Source organism: Geotrypetes seraphini, chromosome 11, assembly GCF_902459505.1.
Source record: "Geotrypetes seraphini chromosome 11, aGeoSer1.1, whole genome shotgun sequence".
NCBI classification, from domain to species: domain Eukaryota; kingdom Metazoa; phylum Chordata; class Amphibia; order Gymnophiona; family Dermophiidae; genus Geotrypetes; species Geotrypetes seraphini.
This window is the reverse complement of record NC_047094.1, coordinates 65,703,872-65,723,353: the sequence shown is the minus strand read 5'-3', so window position 1 is coordinate 65,723,353 and position 19,482 is coordinate 65,703,872. Positions and strand designations below refer to the sequence as shown.

General features: G+C 44.9%; 1 protein-coding gene across 3 annotated transcripts in view; it reads left to right on the top strand.

The window, feature by feature from the left end:
- The window catches only part of AXIN1 (axin 1), a 122,219-nt gene extending 102,972 nt beyond the window's left edge, over positions 1–19,247 (top strand). For 2 of the 3 annotated variants that reach the window (XM_033914430.1, XM_033914431.1), the window contains exons 8-10: positions 574–819; positions 6,495–6,665; positions 18,826–18,952. In XM_033914430.1, the coding sequence (XP_033770321.1) occupies positions 574–819; positions 6,495–6,665; positions 18,826–18,952 (544 nt within the window). Of the gene's footprint in view, positions 1–573; positions 820–6,494; positions 6,666–18,825 lie in introns of all 3 variants that reach the window. The other variant, XM_033914429.1, reaches the window with a different exon arrangement.
- The last annotated feature ends 235 nt before the right edge of the window (positions 19,248–19,482 follow it).

Sequence of the window (19,482 nt, the reverse complement as noted above, 5' to 3'; positions counted from 1 at the left end):
AATTCAAAGTTGCATCTTGCAGGAAAATATTGTATTGAGTAAAGTGAGATCTTCCCGACATGTCAGGAAAGCTGGTCTCTCCAAGGTTCTGTGGGATCTGCTCTGATCAGTGACCAAAGCATATGTAAGCTGGTATATGACACTTCAAAGCCAGCCTGTCTGAAGAAGTCTGAACTGTTTGTTGCCTAAATAATGTCACCAAACAAAAGACGAGAGGTCATTATGTGCAAACTTGAACACTGATTTGTTTTCTTCAGCTGGGTGGATATTGCACAGATCATTCTCATTAGAGTCACTGACTTTACTCATAACCCTATGATTAACAGTATTGTTGGTGTTACATGCTACTGTATAAATGTTCAAAGCATGATACAGTATTTATTTAAAGTATCAAACCAATTATGATCATATATAAGCGATGTTTAGACACAAATACATGATGTTGCTGGCACTCTGCTGTGTTAACAGTTGTGTGTCCTGTTCCAGCTTTGAATCAGCCTGGAAATAAATATTTTTCTTCTGGTGGAGCTGTCTCTGTATTTGATATTTGTTTATCTATCTTATGTTTCATAGGTCCTCAGGTGCTAAGAAGCAGATTGTACATGATGCGCCCAGACCTCTGTCCATTGAACGACCCGGTGCTGTACACCCTTGGGTTAGTGCGCAGCTTCGTAATACAGCACAGCCATCCCATCCCTTCATTCAAGACCCTACAATGCCACCCAACCCAGCACCCAACCCTCTCACCCAGCTGGAAGAGGCCCGCCGGCGCTTGGAGGAGGAAGAAAAGAAAGCTGCAAAACTGCCACCCAAACAGAGGTAACCTGCAAAAGGAGAGAAGGGCAGAGCCTCCTTAGCAGATACATATAGCCATCAGGGAAGATGGCAAGAGAGAGCTGCCTTATGAGTAAGAGGCCACCAGGAGTGGAGGGAGGGGGAGAAATTATTTATCAGTAACCTATCCACCAGGGTGAAGTGGGGGAGAGGGAAGAGCTTCTTCCTAACTAATGCAGAGCTACCAAGGAGGACTGGAAGGAATGAGGGAAGAGTTTCTTTATCAGTATTATAGACCTTCTAAGACAGAGTGAGGGAGAGCATCCTTATCAGTAACACAGAGCTGCCAGGGTGAAGAGGTTCGTTTATCAGTGACACATAAGGTTAGAATGTGAACTGTTTATTAAGGTTTTATGGTTTATTAAGTACCTGTTATACCACCTGTTCTGGCAAGCAGGTCGAGGTGATATACAAAACAAAGAGAGAGTGAAAATGCCAATTAAAAACAAGATAGCAAAACATTCACACAAAAGACATAGTGAGGTAATCTGTGGTTCCAGCACCCGACCACAAAATACAGCTCCAGTCTTGATTGCCAAAACCTGAACTAAAAAAATGTTTTAAGTAGTGTCTTAAATTTGAGGAATGATTGTTTGGTACAGATATACGGTGGAAGATTGATCCAGAGTTTTGGAGCTAAAAAAAAAAATAAAAAACTGAATGTCTCGTAGATTCAAATCAAACAAATTTGGCACTTGGCAGGGCCAACCGGTGGGAATCAAGAGACTTTAGGGATCAGAAAGAGGGATAAAGTATAAGAGATGCCAGAAATAGAGGGAGCCGAGGCAGCGAGAGCCTGCAGGAGAGGAGCGTGCGAGCCCAGCTCCGCCCCTCTCCCGAAGCGGAATAAAGCCGCCGCACCCCCCGGAGAGCGGCCTTCTTCACTCGGCCCCTGCACTGTTGCCAGCGGGGAGCCGAGGCAGCGAGAGCCTGCAGGAGAGGAGCGTGCGAGCCCAGCTCCGCCCCTCTCCCGAAGCGGAATAAAGCCGCCGCACCAACGGCGTGCCGTCGAAGGCGCCTTAGCACGCGCCTTTGCAAGCGACTGCGAGCGACGCCAGTCAGTCCGAACCCCCCAACTGGATCACAGCAATACATAGTGTTATTTACATAGCACCGCCTCATCCGTTAGAACTCAGAAAAGTTAACACTGTACTGCACTGCCTTATTGTTTACTGTATTACCTACTGTTTACATTGTTTACATTGTACTGTACTGCCTACTGCACCGCGCGCACACGCTTAAATTGTTCAGCCTGTTTAACTTTACATCGATCTATTGCATTGCTGCAACCTACTTAACATTGTACTGCCTAACGCACCGCTGTAACCTGCACAACTCTGTACTGCCTTTTGCACCGCTGTAACCGGCTCAGCTTTATACCGTCCACTGCGCCGCTGAAACCTGCCAAACTTTGCATCACACCCCTCCCCTCTGCCCCCCTCCGACTACTACCATACCCCACGCTCTTCCCCCCCCACGAGCGTGTCACCATGGCAAGGCCAAACACCCCTCAATGCGTAGCACTACTCCTACTATATCTCATCACCCTCAGGATCTGCTCTGCTGACCCATCACACACAACCACCATCCCTGTCCACTTCTCCCTATATCGCCCTTCAAAACCCAAAGTACCCTCGCTCACACCCCACACCCCACATTCTCACCTAATACGGCTCCCAAATCCTCCACCCCCCCGCAAACCCACCAAACCCGGCTCAAAAAAACCTAGAACACTAAAAAAACTGGCCTACTCCCACTATGCCCCAGCCAACCACCCAAACCACCAGAACCTACTAGGCTTTTACCTAAACATTCGATCCATGAGGAACAAAGCCATTCTAATCAGAGACTGGCTGACGGATACCAACCCCGACTTCATCCTACTCACCGAAACCTGGCTACTATCAGACAAGGATATTATAATCAAAGACTGCCTTCCCGCAGGATACAAGATCCTCTCCCTGGCCAGAACTCGGGGAAGAGGAGGAGGCCTAGCAATAATCTTCAGAGATCAGCTTAATTGTACGGCACTCAACACCAAATCCTCTCCCAACGCAGAAATATTAGCCATCTCACTCACCTCTAAATCCCTTGCCTCCTCGCTAACTATCACTCTATTCTACATCCCACCCCAAAAATGGTCCCTAGCCAAAGAGGACCTCGCTGACTCCTTATTAACTAATTATCTAACAAGTCCTTACAACCTTCTATGCGGAGACATCAACATCCACCTTGAGCAAGCGGACCAACCAGAAGTTGCCGACTTCTGGTCACTCACCTCCCAACTAGGCTTCTTCAAACCCCCCCCAACCAAAACTCACCAAAAGGGCCATCAGCTAGACCTGGTCACATTCTCCTCCAACGAGCCGACCGACCCAAAAATATACTGGAAACAAGCCAACTGGACAGACTCCCTATGGTCCGACCACAGACTATGCGACTTTTCCTTGGGCTGCCAACAAAAACATTCAAGAAACAACAAAACAAGAAACATCACAACCCACACCACTAGAGGAAAGATAGACCCAGAGGAATTCTGGTCTCGCTATGACACCCACATAAAACAAGACGAAGAAATAGATCAACTCATGTCCGCCTGGATCATTGACAGCACTAACATTTTAAATGAAATAGCCCCTTCAAAAACCCGCCACATCAGAACCACAAATCAGGAGGGATGGTTCGACACAGAGCTGTTACTGTTAAAGAGGGACCTCAGAAAGTCAGAAAGACTATGGATAAAGTCAGGAACCCAGGAACTCAGAACTGCCTGGAGACTCAAACTAAAAACCTACAAAAACCTTACCAAGGAAAAACGGAAAAAATTCTACTCACACTTAATTGGAAACACCACATCCAACAGCAGCAACCTCTTCAAACTCGTCAATAACCTTTACAACATTGAAACACTCACTAACAACCAGGAAGACTCAACACTAACCGCCAACACCCTAGCGGATTTCTTCAACTCCAAGATCCTAAAACTAAGATCAGCACTACCCACCAAGACCAACCCACTGGAGCTCTTTCCCATCCTCCCTGACATCGACATAGCTAAACCAGACCAAGGGTCTAGATCCGACCTAAACTGGAACCAATTTACCACAATCGACTGGAAAACCTTCAACAAATATTATAACAAATACACCAAATCCTTCTGCAAACTAGATACTTGCCCCCCAAATGTGATGAAAACGGCTCCGATCTACTTCAAAGCAAACATGCTACTATGGGTCAACTCCCTACTATCCGCAGGAAACTTCCCTCCAGAACAAGGACATATCTTAATAACCCCAATCATAAAAAGCATAAAGGACTCTTCCAACGCACCTTCCAATTACAGACCAATAGCTAACATACCACTATTCACCAAAATCGCGGAAGGGGCAGTAAAAGCAGAACTCTCCGCATACCTGGAAAAATTCAATATCCTAAGCGACAATCAATCGGGCTTCCGCACGGACCACAGCACAGAGACCATCATCGCCTCCTTACTAGACCACCTGCACATACTCTTCAGTCGGGGCTCCAGCGCCCTGATCTTACAATTTGATCTAAGCAGTGCGTTTGACCTAGTTGACCACACTATTCTCCTGGAATGCCTGGCCCACATTGGAATCTCCGACCGGGTACTCAGCTGGTTCCAAGGGTTCCTACGAAACAGATCCTACAGGGTACACAAAAATGACAACTTCTCCTACAGCTGGGTGAACTCCTGCGGTGTACCACAAGGCTCCCCCTTATCCCCCACCCTGTTCAATATCTACCTCGCCTCCCTCAGTAACCTCCTTCACAAACTTAAGCTCAAATTCTTCATCTATGCAGATGACATCACAATTGTCATCCCTCTAACCAGTCTATCCCAGGATCTTCTCAACTACATAACTAGCATACTCAGCCAGATAGAACTCTGGATGCTCTCCTTCAAACTAAAGCTCAACCCAGACAAAACAAAATTCTTTCTAGCCACCCCCAAAGACAAAATCAAAGACACCACAATCCAGGTGAAAGGATTGGTTTTCCCACTCGAACAAACATTAAAAATACTAGGAGTCACGCTTGACAAACATCTATCCCTAGAAAATCACACCGACCTCATTGTCAAGAAAGGCCTTTCAGCACTCTGGAAACTCCGTACCATAAAGAAATATTTCGATGACACTGCATTTCGACTATTAGTTCAATCCTCTATCCTCAGCATACTGGATTATTGCAATATCATTTACCTAAGCTCCACAAAGAAAATCACCAGAAGACTAAAACTGATTCAAAACACAGCTGTCCGCCTCATTTTCAGCCTGAACAAATGGGAACACATCACCCCCTTCTACCACCAATTGCACTGGCTACCCTTCGAATCCCGAGTCCTCTTCAAGTTCGCCTGCATCTGTTACAAGACAGTATTTGGTCTCTCACCAAAATACCTCTCCCCACATTTCAATATGTATTGCACCAACAAGAAATCCCGCAGAATCCAGTTGTTTACCTTCCCCTCCATAAAATCATGCCAGCTCAAAAGATTCATCGACAAAACCTTCGCCTTCCAGGCGGCCAAGCTGAACCCTTGGCTAGCCCAAATGATGCTAGAGGCCCCGACCTACCTAGACTTCAGAAAACTTCTCAAAACACACCTCTTCCGCGAACAAGACCCTTAGTCCTTACTCCCCGCATACACTCCAACCCCCCCCACCCCCACCTCCCTCTCCCCCCCCTCTTCTGGTTTCCCACTCCCTCCATTTTATCCTCTAACCCAACTACGATAAACCTGTGCCTCCTTCCGCGCTACCTGCAATTCCGAAAAATTTTTTTGTAAATCCGGGTTCAGACCGGATCCTAATGTAACGAATGTAAACCGCCTAGAACTCTTTGGGTATGGCGGGATATAAGAACCTAATAATAATAATAATAATAATATTGTTTTAAATGAAAAGCCAATTCAAATGAAGAAAGAGAGAGGCAATATGATCATGCTTACGAGCTTTGCAGAGAAGCCTGGTAGCAGAGTTGAGCACAGTTTGAAGATGTTTGAGATGATGTCTGCGTAGATGATATTGCAGTAGTCCAGATGAAAAATTAAGAAAGCATGGATTAAGGTCTGGAGCATAGAAATGTCAAGAAGATTGGGCAAGGCTTGAAGTTTACATAAGTTGAAGACACCAGTTTTGACAACATTAGAATTTGCTGTTGAAAGGACAGTTGAGAATTAATAACAATTCCTAGATAGCAAAAGGAGGCCACAGTGAGATTAGAGAAGCCAAACAGAACTGGAGTTAAGTTAGATTGGAAAGATAGCCAGAAATCCAGCTTATAGTAGTCTTGGCAAGGTTCAGAACCAGCTTGTGATCAGCTAGCCAAGCAGCAAGAGCAAAGGGTGCAGTTTGTAGCTTTTGAGAATAGCCCCAATATATAGGTATGTTGGCAAAAGTAATACCGCTTGGGAACTTATTACTTCAAGACCCAATAGCACATGCACATCTTTGCTCCACTTGAGCAATTAGTAACAGAGTGATTTTGTCTTACGTTTTAGATACCAATGCAGAATTACATATATATGGAATCTGGTGTTTTTGATAGAATGCGCTGGTTTTGCCAGTTTTTCTTTTCTCTAGTGTCATGTATTTTGTCCAACATACCCAATGACTTTTTCTTTTCTGTTCCAGGTTCAAGCCACAGAAGAAGGCACCAGTCAACAGTGCATCACTGCCTTGTGAAAACATTGTGGTAGCTTATTACTTCTGTGGGGAGCCCATTCCTTATAGAACGCTGGTTAAGGGACGAGTGGTCACATTAGGGCAGTTTAAAGAACTGCTGACCAAGAAAGGCAATTACAGGTAAGATAAAGATGTGAAAATTGGACTAGCCTTTTATGCAGACAACCACAGCAACCAGTATCCTCATTCTTTGGATTCAATGACAGGATAGCAATGTAAGATTCAAAAATCATCAAAGTCCATACCCCCGACAAGTAAAGTCAGGATAAGGATCTTCTCATTGCTTCCTGATATGATCTAACTAGTCAAAATACTTCTGTATCACCTCATCCAAAAATAAAGACTAGTAGACAAAAAGATTTTTACTTATTGTTTTAATGCAGTGTCTCTAGCATGCCCCGACGGGACCCATTTCGCCCAAAAGGCTTTCTCAAGGGTTCATGGAGGCATTCTATACAATACAAAAATGTAATTCATGTGATTTATATAAACATCATAAAAATCCATTAGGCTGTGTTAAAACTTCTCTTATTAATCAAATTAAACTACTAAAATTGAATACTGCAAAGTTTATTACTCTCAAATCTTGTAAATATGGTAATAATCATTAAAAAATTTTAAATTCATAAGTGTTAATTAGAAATGTAGTGTCTATCCAATAAATAGCAGAATATAAAATCATACTAAGTGATTATCCCCAATTTAAATTATTCTTTTATAAAAAAAACTATTAAAAACTACAAAATACACCCAATTATTCAATCAAATATTAACTGCTCCATATTCAGTGTCAATCAGTTCAAAATACATTTGGATAATTACATGAATTCTAAACTGTGAACATTGTACCTAAATTCATAAATGTATAAGGCCATAACTCAAACCAATCACTCAAAGAATTTAAAATGATAGTATTCACTTGTTCATTGTAGCTTATTACTTAATAGATATTTAATATATCAACTATATACTCAATATCGATCCATTTAAAATATACTAATTCATTACATAAGTTCTCTAGTACATACTTAATACTTAAATTCATGAAGCTATAAAAATCTGAAACAAGTTAATAAGTCTGTTAATCTGGGATGATAATCACTTATTCATTCCAGCTCATTAATTATTTAAAAACCCCAAGCTCAACAAAAATCCCAACAGTCTTTCCATCAACATTGGACTTTCATTACATCAGACGACTGGGTCCTACAAATTGTGTGACAAGGTTATGTTCTTCACCTCCGAAAAACACTTCTAAACCATCCTCCAAGAGTTGAATTCTGATCAGACTACCCTTCTTCACTAAGAACTCTCAGTTTTTCTACAGCTCAATGCCATCGAGTAAGTTCCTTTACAGGAGAGGGCCTAGGGTTCTACTCCCAAGTATTTCCTAATACTGAAAAAGACCGGAGGTCTTCATCCAATTCTGGACCTCTGTGCTCTCAACAAATACTTAGTGAAGGAAAAGTTCAGAATGGTCTTTCTGGGAGCCCTGTTATCACTGTTGGAGAAAAAAAAGACTGGCTTTTCTCTCTGGATCTAAAAGAAGCATATATACACATTTTCATCCTCCCAGCCCACAGGAAATAACTTTGCTTTCGAGTAGGCACACGTCACTTACAATTCAAGGTGCTTCTGTTTGGCCTTGCGTCAGCACCCAGAGTTTTCACAAAATGTTTAATTATGGTGGCTGCAACACTCTTATCTTATGACTCTCATGTATTCCCTTATCTGGAGAATTGGTTGATCGAGGCTTCTTCACCTCAAACATCTCACCTAGCCATCAATTCAATGATCCATCTGCTGGATCTTCTGGGATTTGCAGTCAGTTATCAGAAATCCCATCTTCAACCTACTCAAACTCTAGAGCAGGGGTACCCAAATGATCAATTGCATTGCCTTTACAATCTTGTTCTACCCGCCTCCCCGAGCCAGACCAGGCACGTACAAATGCCGGACCCACAAGCCTTCACCTCTGACATCAATTCTGACGTCGGAGAGGAAGTTCTGGGCCAGCCAGTCGCTGCCTGGCTGGCCTGGAACTTCCTCTTTGACATCAGAATTGACATTGGAGGTGAAGGCTTGTGGGTCCGGCGCTTGTATGCGCCAGGCCTGGTTCTGGGAAGCAGGGAGAAAACAGTGTGATGGCTTTGGGGGGGCAGGGAGAGAGAAAGAATCATGGAAGTGGAGAAATTGGCGCGATGGCTTGGGCAGGAGGAGAGAGAAGGAAAGACAGGCAGGCAAGGGGAGAGAGAGAGAAAGACAGAAATAAAGAGGGGCAGGGGGAGAAAGAAAAGGGGAGGGGTCAGAAAGAAAGAAATATTGGACTTACAGAAGAAGGAATTGCAAGCAGAGACTCATGAAATCACCAGACAAAAAGGTAGGAAAAATTATTTTTTTTTTCCCAATTACATAGAAACATAGAAGATGACGGCAGATAAGGGCCATAGCCCATCAGGTCTGACCACTCTACTGACCCACCCCCAAGTCTACTATCCTAGGGATCCCACTCCTGGTGACAGGTTCCCTTGGCTTAACCCTCTAAGGGATCCCACATGGGCATCCCATTTGCCCTTAAATTCTTGCACGCTGTTTGCCTCGATCACCTGCACCGGGAGCTCGTTCCAAGGATCAACCACTCTCTCGGTGAAGAGTGATCAAAATGTGTCCATTTTGAGAATTTATATCTGCTGTCTATATTTTGCACTATGGCACCTTTTTACTAAACCGCAATAGTGGTTTTTAGTGCAGGGAGCAGTGAGGGGCATTCAGCGCAGCTCTCTGTGCTAAAAAACGCTATTAAGGTTTGGTAAAAGGGGAGGGGGTATATTTATCTATTTTTGTATAGTTGTTACTGAGGTGACATTGCATATTTTAATGTCATTTTTGGAGCCCTTCTAGATACAACTCAAGCTCGTGCATTCCTACCACATCAGAGACTCGACTCTCTAATCCAAATCTGCCAAAAAGTATCCATTCTCCAACACCTCATTACACGCCAAATGATGCGTCTGCTAGGTCACACGGTATCAACAGTTCATGTAACTCCATTTGCATGCTTCCATGTCAGAGAACCTCAATGGACACTTTCAACCCAATGGTCTCAGGCCACAAATTGACTATCCCAGAAGCTGCAAGTTACCGTAGCATTTCGTCAATCACTTTAGTGGTGGCATTGAAAAGGTCAGTTAGCGGAGCCACCAGAACTTCCCTAAGTTCCTTCAACACCCTTGGATGTACACCATCCAGCCCCATCGCTTTGTCTACCTTTAATTTAGCTTGCCCCTTACGCATTGGGCGGGAAGGCACTTGCATATGCACAGTGCAGGCAGTCTCGAAGCTTTGCAAAACATAAAGTGACAGTGCACTTTTCACTGTCCATGCCGGGCTCTGTGGATGACATCTCCCACATGTGAGAATATCTGCCTGCTGTCTCTGGATAACACCTTTTACGATGAGTAGCTTTGCTTTATATAATCAGTAAAGAGGATACCAGCTTGAGTAGAGCTCTTTGTCAATATCTGTGGACTAATAGTGAAAAGAAAACCAGATTAAAATAAATGAAACTAAACTAAACTAAACCTTAAGTTTGTATACCGCATCATCTCCATAAAGATAGAGCTCGACACGGTTTACAGGTAATTCAAATAAATGAGGGAAGGACATAATAAGAAATTAGAGGTTATGAAGAGGATAGCAAGCTTTACATTTTAAATAGATAGCTTTACGTTTTGGAGAAAGCTAAGTAAATCATATAATTATGGAGGTCTGCAGTTACCAGAAATATTGCTGTAGAACTTGGCTTGTCCTGTTGAATGTGTATGATATACTGTATGGCAGAGAACCAATTTCCCTTTTCATCTCAAATATGTACTACATGCTAAGGGCAAAGTACTCCCCAAATATATTTAATCAAGTGCTTGATGGCTTAATTTATGTTTAACTAGTCTTTAAGCCCGTTACATTAACGGGTGCTAGAATATATGTCTGTCTGTCTTTCTTTCTGTCTCTCTCTCTCTCTCCCGTTGTCTCTCTCTCTCTCCTTGGCTCCCTTTTTCTGTCTGTCTCCCTCCCTCCTGCTGTCTGTTTGTCATTCTTTGCCTCCATTTCCCTGTGCAGCAGCATTTCCACCCCACTTCCCTGTGGAGCAGCAACAGCATTTCCCTTCCCCCCCCCCCGACTTCCCTGTGCAGCAGCAGCGGTATTTGCCTTCCCCTCCAGGTCCATGTGCAGCAGTTGCAGCATTTCCCCCACCCCTTCTCTTCTCTTACCGTGATCTGGCCTGCTCCGTTCGGCCCCTCACCCGCGTTGTGTCCTGCTGCGATCTGGCTGCTCCGTTTGGCTCCTCTCCTTTCCCTTCCCGTGGTCTAGCCTGCTCCATGGTCCCCCCTTCCCTTATAGCATTCCCCACAGGCAGGCAGGCCCAGCTTCTTCCTTGCGGCTCGAGTCCTCTTCTTTGTCGGCCCCCCCCTTCCCTTCATGTCTGTCTGTCTGGGTATTTTTTTCTTTGTCTCTCTCTCCTTGCATGCTGCCTGTCTGTCATTTTTTCTATCTGTGAATCTCCCTGTGCCTCCTTCCTATGTCCTTAGTGCCCCTTCCTATGTCCATAGTGCCCCTTTCTATGTCCTTAGTGCCCCCCAGTGCCTCCTTCCTCCCCCCCCCACTCCAATGCCAGCCTGCCTTCCATTGAACCCCCCACCCTCCCTCCAATGCCAGTCTGCCTGCCTCCCATCCCCCTTCCACCGAAACCCCCCCCATGCCAGTCTGCCTGCCTGCCTCCCATCCCCCTGAGTAGCATGTTTCCATGGAACCCCCCCCATGCCATCCTGGCTGTCTGCCTTCCATTAAATCCCCAACCCCCTTCCGATGCCAGCCTGCCTGCCTCCCATTCCCATTCCCCTTCCACTGAAACCCCCCCCACCTCCTGAACCCCCCCCCACCCCCATGCCTGCCTGCTTGTTTGCCTCCCATCCCCCTGAGCAGCATGTTTCCATGGAACCCCCCCATGCCATCCTGCCTGTCTGCCTTCCATTGAACCCCCCCACCCCCACCCCGATGCCTGCCTCACTCCCCCCACCCCCCTCCCCCGCCGACCCTACCCAGCACAACTGAAACCCCCGTTGACCCTCCCACCGTTACAGGGCTGACAAACACGGCAGGAGCAGCAGCGTCCCAGGCACACTAAGAACATAAGCAATGCCTCCACTGGGTCAGACCCGAGGTCCATCGTGCCCAGCAGTCCGCTCACACGGCAGCCCAACAGGTCCAGGACCTGCGCAGTAGCCCCCTATCTTTAACCCTCTATCCCTTTCTTCAGCAGGAAATTGTCCAATCCTTTCTTGAACTCCAGTAACGTACTCTGTCCTATTACATCCTCTGGAAGTGCATTCCAGGTGTCCACCACACGCTGGGTAAAGAAAAACTTCCTAGCATTTGTTTTGAATCTATCCCCTTCCAATTTTACCGAATGCCCTCTTGTTCTTATATGTTTTGAAAGTTTGAAGAATCTATCCTTCTCTACTTTCTCTATGCCCTTCATGATCTTGTAGGTCTCTATCATGTCTCCTCTGAGTCTCCGCTTTTCCAGGGAGAAGAGCCCCAGCCTCTCCAATCTTTCAGTGTATGAAAGGTTTTCCATGCCCTTAATCATTCGTGTCGCTCTCCTCTGGACCCTCTCAAGTATTGCCATATCCTTCTTAAGGTACGGTGACCAATACTGAACACAGTACTCCAGGTGCGGGCGCACCATTGCCCGATACAACGGCAGGATGACTTCTTTTGTTCTGGTCGTAATATCCTTCTTAATAATACCCAACATTCTGTTTGCCTTCTTCGCGGCTGCTGTGCATTGTGCCGTTGACTTCATTGTGTATCCACAAGTACACCCAAATCTCTTTCAAGGTTACTTCCCTCTAATACTAATCCCCCCATTTGGTAGCTGAACATCGGGTTCTTTCTACCTATATGCATGACCTTGCATTTCCCTACATTGAAGTTCATCTGCCATTTATTCGCCCACTCCTCCAGTTTGTTTAGGTCCCTTTATAGGTCCTCACTGGCCTAATTTCCTCTGCCGCGTCCCTGATGACATCATCGGGGACGCGGCAGAGGAAATTAGGCCATTAGAAGACCCGAAGCAGCGTTTAGTGTGCCTAGGACGCTGCTGCTCCTGCCGGGTTTGTCAGCCTTGTGGCGGTGGGAGGGTCAACGGGGGTTTCAGTTGTGCTGGGTAGGGTCGTCGGGAGAGGGGGGGTGAGTCGCGGCGTGTTAGTGTTTAGCCAGGTGTGGCTGGTGACAGGAGCCGCCGCGGCACCTTTAAACAAAAAATAACTCTGGCAAGGGAGCCGGCCAACTGGCAGTTCAATTCTGAGCTTCGGTCTGGTCTGGCCTGCTTCCTGCTCGTCTTGCCGTATTTTTTTTTTTTTTTTAGTTGAAAGACGCGGCGGTGGTTCGGTTCGAGAGAGGAGCCGTGGCGGCGGCTTGAGCATAAGCGCAGTTGTTGTCCCCCTACCTTCTGCATGGTAATCATATTCTCTCCTCTACTACATTGGCTTCCCAAGCTTAACAGTCCTACTTGGGTTTTCCTTTTAGCTGTTCAATCACTACCATGCACAGTGAGAGCCGGGGGTGAGGAAGGCCGCCGCAACCTCGCGGCTACCCCCAGCTGTGTAACTTTTTTTTTTAGTTGAAAGCCGCCACCGCAGCTCCTCTCTCGATCCGAGAGCCGGGGCCGCGCGTGCGCATTCTCATATCCGCGACGGATCAGGGAGCACGACTTTTGAGTGCGCATGCACGGCCTAGCATTTTATTATATTAGATTATATGTATCCTGCTCTGTAACCATTACAATGGAGGATAGGTGAAAATACATTCATATTCGTAAAAAACCCCCACAATCATATAAAATAATAAAATCAAAAGATAAAGTACAATAGTTATAAAAAGCCTAGAGAAACTTTTATAGGACAGTAGTAGGATAAAATGGATTGGGGGCCAGATTCTCTAAGTTCCGACACCACAGTAAAAAAATACCGTGGTGGGAGCGATTTTTGTTTTACTGGTGATTCTCAGCACAATAACATGAAAATTATATGCATGCTATATGTTCGGAAAATTGACAGTAAAGGGAGGGGGAAGAGCTGTGCGCAGAAGAAAAATCACTAGCACAGCTCCTCCTACTGCTTGCATGCTTGTGAAAAAAAAAAGAAAAAAGCAGCCCCTGCTGTGCCCATTCAGAAAAAGCCTGCGGCAAGGAGTGGGTATCCTTCCTGCTGATCTTCTGCAAGGGGGTGGCTACTAGACAGACTGCCAGGCTTTTTTTGGGCTACAAGGAAATCTGGGCTGGTGGCAGGTTTGCGCTGCCAGTGCCTGAGCCAATCAGCACCCAGGTACTGACAGGAAAGTAAGGCTACAGCTGAGACCCTGCCGATTAAATTTCGGCCTTGATTCCTCGTAAATGGAGGGGCATTCCTTTTTAAGAATTACTGGGAGAGGCCATTTTAATATTAATGACCTCATTGTACTACATTAACATAGTACAGTCGGAGGCTGCTAGAAAGCACAGAAAAAAACCCAGCTGTTTTAATAATCGTGTGGTAAAATCCGTGCATTTAATGATGGTTTAGCACCATCGTTATATTCATGGTGTCTTTAGAGAATCTGCTTCTGGGAGCCCCCTGTGTGGGAGCTAAGATTTCAAAACTGGCTTTTTTTTTTTTTTTTTTTTTTTTGCTTATCTCTGATCTTAAGAAGGATTACCTTTGAAAGCTAATCTAACCATGTTAATCCAATAAGAAAGGTATCACTTGAATTCTTTTTGTTTTTACATATTATTTTTAAGAGTAGACTAACAAGGCTGCCACGCCGTTTCTCTTAAAACTGGCTTTGAAAACACAGTGTTTAAGAGATGGAGCAAAAGGATGTTGCTTGGATTTCACATCAGCAATGTGACTGATATCTGGTTGTAGACTCCTCTAAAACCTCTGTACGCATGTTTGTATATACAGTACATGTAACAAGAAGACAACTTGTGTTTTTCAGTATTGCAAACAATGAAGAAGATTCCGAAATGCCTGTTTTGAAAGAATCGACAAAATATCATTGTGTAGACATTCAAGTGATTCAATTATTAAATTTCTGTGGAGAGCCTACATTTATAGCAGTTGGACTCATAAGGTCAGAATGTTGGTATTGAATATCAATAAAAACTTAATACTCAAATTTACTCCACTATTTAAATTTAGAGAGCCCACTCTCAACAGAAGAAAAAGCCTCAGATTTTCTTTAGGTAGGGCATGAATGCTCAAACCTCCACCACCAACATCATTGGCCCAAAAAACATCCGGAGAGAATGTGCCTATTACCACATTCTATTCTAGCTGCAGGACTGAACTCGCTATTACTTCTAGTTGTGAGGAAACAATTGTTATTTCAATTATAGCCAACGTTTCACGGTCTTAGACTGTTTCTTCAGGACTTAAGATATTCCACTTTTCTCCACCACTTTTTTTCAGCTGCTTGTTCTGCTTCTTCAGGGTTTCCCCTTATCGCCGTTGTTGTTTGTGCTTACATTGGACCCCCTAATTCGGGATATTTATGTGATACAATCTATAAAGGGAATTGGCATCGGAGCTATCTCTTTTAAGTTATCGGCCTTTGCGGATGATATTTTAGTACATCTTACAGATCCTTTGCCTTCTTTGACAGCCTTACTGGACTTGATAAAAGAATATGGTGAATATGCAGGGTTTCGCTTAAATGTGGATAAATCGGAGGCGTTGGCATCCTCTGCGGCGGTTCAGGCCCTATGGGGGAATGGATTTTCATTGATATGGGCGCCTGGGCAGTTTGTGTATTTGGGGACTTTGATGACTGTGCAGGTTCCCCGTTTGTATCGTCTTAATGTGGATAAGCTTCAGCAACAGACAGAGCTCTTGCTGGAGACATGGAGGGCATTGCCCCTTTCTCTGATGGGGCTCATTTGTTTGGTTAAGATGTTCATCTTTCCCAAATGGCTGTATGTTTTGCAGATTCTGCCGTTGTGCTTGCTAAAGAAAGATTTACGCATTTTTTATAAAGGGGTTACTCGTTTTTGTTGGGCAGCTAAGAAACCTAAATTGAAGGTGTCTCAGTTGTTGGAAAATTGGCATAGGGGAGGATTAGGATTACTGGATGTGCGGATTTATAATTATGCATGTCTGCTTCATCATTTGGGAGATTGGGTGAATATGACTAGCAATTATACCCCTCTTCTGATGGAACGTGAGTTTTTTGCTCCCTATGATGTGTTTGCATTACTGCATAGTTCTCAGAGGGCGCTGCCCCCTTCTATCAGATCCAGTGTAATATTTAGAGCATTGCAAGCGGCTTGGTGTTGGCTTGTGCATGCCTTGGGAGGAAATCAGACGGTCACTGATCTCTTGCCCTTGCGGGGAAACCCGGCCTTTCCTCCGGGAAAGGAATCAAGAGAACATCTGTCCTGGAGAGCAAAAGGAGTTACAAGTTTGGAACATATTTTGGGGGATGATGGGGAGCTGTTGACATGTGCAGATTTACTAGCTAAGGTGGGGGAGACCTGGGGAGCGCAGTTTGCATGTCATCAAGTAAAACACTATGTGAGATCCCTCGACAGAGCACAATTGAGTTTGCACTTGGGGGCCAGGCTGCGGGAGTTGTTTGCTTGAGAGGAGGGGACGTCTCTTACGGTCTCTAGCATTTATACTAGTTTGCAAGATTTACAACCTACCAGGGACTACCAGAGCATCAAGGGTAAATGGGAAAAGGAATTGCAGATTAATCTGGGACATTGGGATGTAGCCCGTACTTTGAGGGCGACGCCTGGGGTGACCCCGTGTGCTTGGTTGCGGGAAACGTATTATAGGGTGACCTTACGTGCTTATTACTCTTGTACACAGATGTTTTATAGTGGAGGTCTTCCTACACCACTATGTCATAAATGTGGAACGGGAGGTCATACTTTGGGACATGCCTTTTGGTTCTGCCTCATTATTCAGCACTTCTGGAGGTATAACCTCATATATGACAGGGTTAATTGGGAGAGTCTTATGCAGTACCCCGGACCACTTTGTCTTGGATTTGCCAGAGGCTTTTGGCCATTTACCTAGGGGGCATCGAGCTTTGTGTAGGAAGCTGAGTTTATTGGCTAGGAAATGTATTCTTCAGGGCTGGACGGTTCCGGACCCTCCGGCATATTGGCATTAGAAACATAGAATATAGAATATGACGGCAGAAAAGGGCTGTAGCCCATCAAGTCTGCCCACGCTAATGACCCACCCCCAGACTTCACCCGGCTAGAGATCCCACATACATATCCCATTTCTTTTTGAAATCGAGCACGCTGCTGGCATTAATCACCTGCAATGGAAGTTCATTCCAATGATCGACTACCCTTTCAGTGAAGAAATACTTCCTGGTGTCGCCATGAAATTGCCCACCTTTGATTTTCAGCGGATGACCTCTTGTGGTTGAAGGTCCTTTAAGAAAGAAGATATCATCTTCCACCTCGATGCGGCCCTTGATATATTTAAAAGTCTCAATCATGTCCCCCCTCTCTCTACGCTCCTCGAGCGAGTATAGTTGCAGTTTATTCAGTCTTTCCTCATATGGGAGGTTTTTGAGTCCCGAGACCATCCTGGTGGTAATTCGCTGAACCGACTCGATTCTCCGCACATCTTTTTGATAATGTGGTCTCCAGAATTGAACACAATATTCAAGATGAGGTCTCACCATGGATCTGTACAGGGGCATTATGACTTCGGGCCTCCGGCTGACGAAACCTCTACGGATGCATCCCACCATTTGTCTAGCCTTGGATACAGCTTTCTCCACCTGCTTGGCAGTTTTCATATCTGCACTAATGATTACTCCCAAATCACGTTCTTCCCTAGTCCTAGCTAAGGTCTCACCATTCAGAGTGTAAGTTCTGCATGGGTTTTTGCTGCCAAGGTGCATGACCTTACATTTTTTGGCATTAAAGCCCAGCTGCCAAGTCGAGGACCAATGTTCCAATAAGAGCAGGTCCTGCTCCATACTGTCGGGTAAGGTGCTGTTATCTACTATGTTGCATAGTTTGGCGTCGTTGGCGGAACCAATTGCATCAGTTGGTCATTTGGGAGGCGTGAGATGCCGGAGGGTCTAGGAAACGAAAGATGTTGGTTTTGAATATATGGGAGCCTTATCTTCAAGTCTTACATCCTAAGGGTCGCAGTGCGGTGTCCTAATTTATTAGTTAGTTGGGTTGGGAGAGTAATGGTGAGTACTGGTGGGGTGCGGTGGAGAGTATCATGGGGGGTGAGGAGAGGGGGATTGAGGAGGGGAAATGGGGTGTATTGAAGGTTCTGGCAATTAGTCAGTGATGCATTATTATTTGTACTGTGCACCTTTGGGGTGCGCTGGTGTTGTATTTGCTGTGTTGGCACCAATAAAAATTGTTTGAACCTAAAAATAATCCTAACTACTGTAATACTGCTGTATACCTTATACCATACAGTTCTGGTCAGAGTCACTCTCTCTTCCTCTCACCCACACTTGTAGGTCCAGCATCTGTTCCTCCCTTCCCACTCTCTTTTCTGGCCTGGGTCATTTTCTTTATCCCCCCTCTCTAACCCCCACCATTACCTTGCGGTTCAAGGCATTACAAATGGTTTGTCCAGAGATTAGAAGTATTTAGGGAGTAGTTTGGACATTTATTTGATTTGTCAAGGATTACATCTGAGTTGTCATGACCGGCTACTGCTTCTGCTTCGGGGGCTGGAGGGAGGGGGGGGTTGTCAGGTCAGGACTGCTGCTGCTGCTTTGGGGGCTGGAGGGAGGGAGAGTGTCAGGACTGGCTGCCGCTGCTGCTTCGGGGATTGAGAGAGAGGGGGTGGGGTTATTGGACCAGGACCTGCTGCTGCTTCAGGGGCTGGAGGGAGGACGATTTTTTTTTTTTGCCAGCTGGTTGAGAGTGCAAGTTGGTTGAGTACCAGTTAACCGGGATTGTACTATACTTATATAATGGCTAAGAAAAGCAATGCTAAGTAGTTGGTAGTTAGATGCAAGACCTACCATGACTTATTGGAAAAATGCTTAAATGATTAACTGCCAGTTCTTTTAATAGATCTGCATATGAGAGTTTAATCATGTTCATGGGTTGAGTATTTGTAGGCAGTTGATTTATCTGAGATCAGGCATTGGTTGCAATAATAATAGGGTTGATGTTCACAGCTCAGCACTGTAGCAGATGTGCCTGTAAACTTAATCCTCTCCCTTCCTTCTGCAGGTATTACTTCAAGAAGGTAAGCGATGAGTTTGATTGTGGAGTAGTCTTTGAGGAGGTGCGAGACAATGATACCATCTTGCCAGTTTTCGAAGAGAAGATCATTGGAAAAGTAGAAAAGATCGACTAAGCTGGTAGAAACCTGAGAAATTTGGAGAAGGGGTCTTGATGAAATAAGACTAAGGAGAGGCAGAGGAAGCGACTTTGAGGGTGGGAAGCTTGGTGCTGGGTGTGACTACTGCACCACCGGGGCTTGCGAGGTTCTCAGATGACAGCAACATGGACAGAGGGACCTGCCAGCAGGGATCCCCCCACCTTCAGAGTACCCGGAAAGTAGCAGTGTACAGTTGTGTTAGATATTGTAATATGACCTTGTTTACTAAAGCTGCATATTTTTGATATATTGTAATAAAAAGTAAAAATATTTCCTGTGTTAATAGTGCTGTTTTGTATATTTCAAAAAGATTTTCAGGTATTAAATGAAATTATTGCTGTCTCCATATCTATACAAAAAATATATTGTCTCCTTCCCCCCAAATAAATTTCTACTAAAGATATAAACAAGTTACAAATGAAGATATAATCCCTAAATACTGATGCAGATAATAATCCCTCCAATTACACTGTAGTTTTATCACTCTTCTGCAAATTGAGACTGAG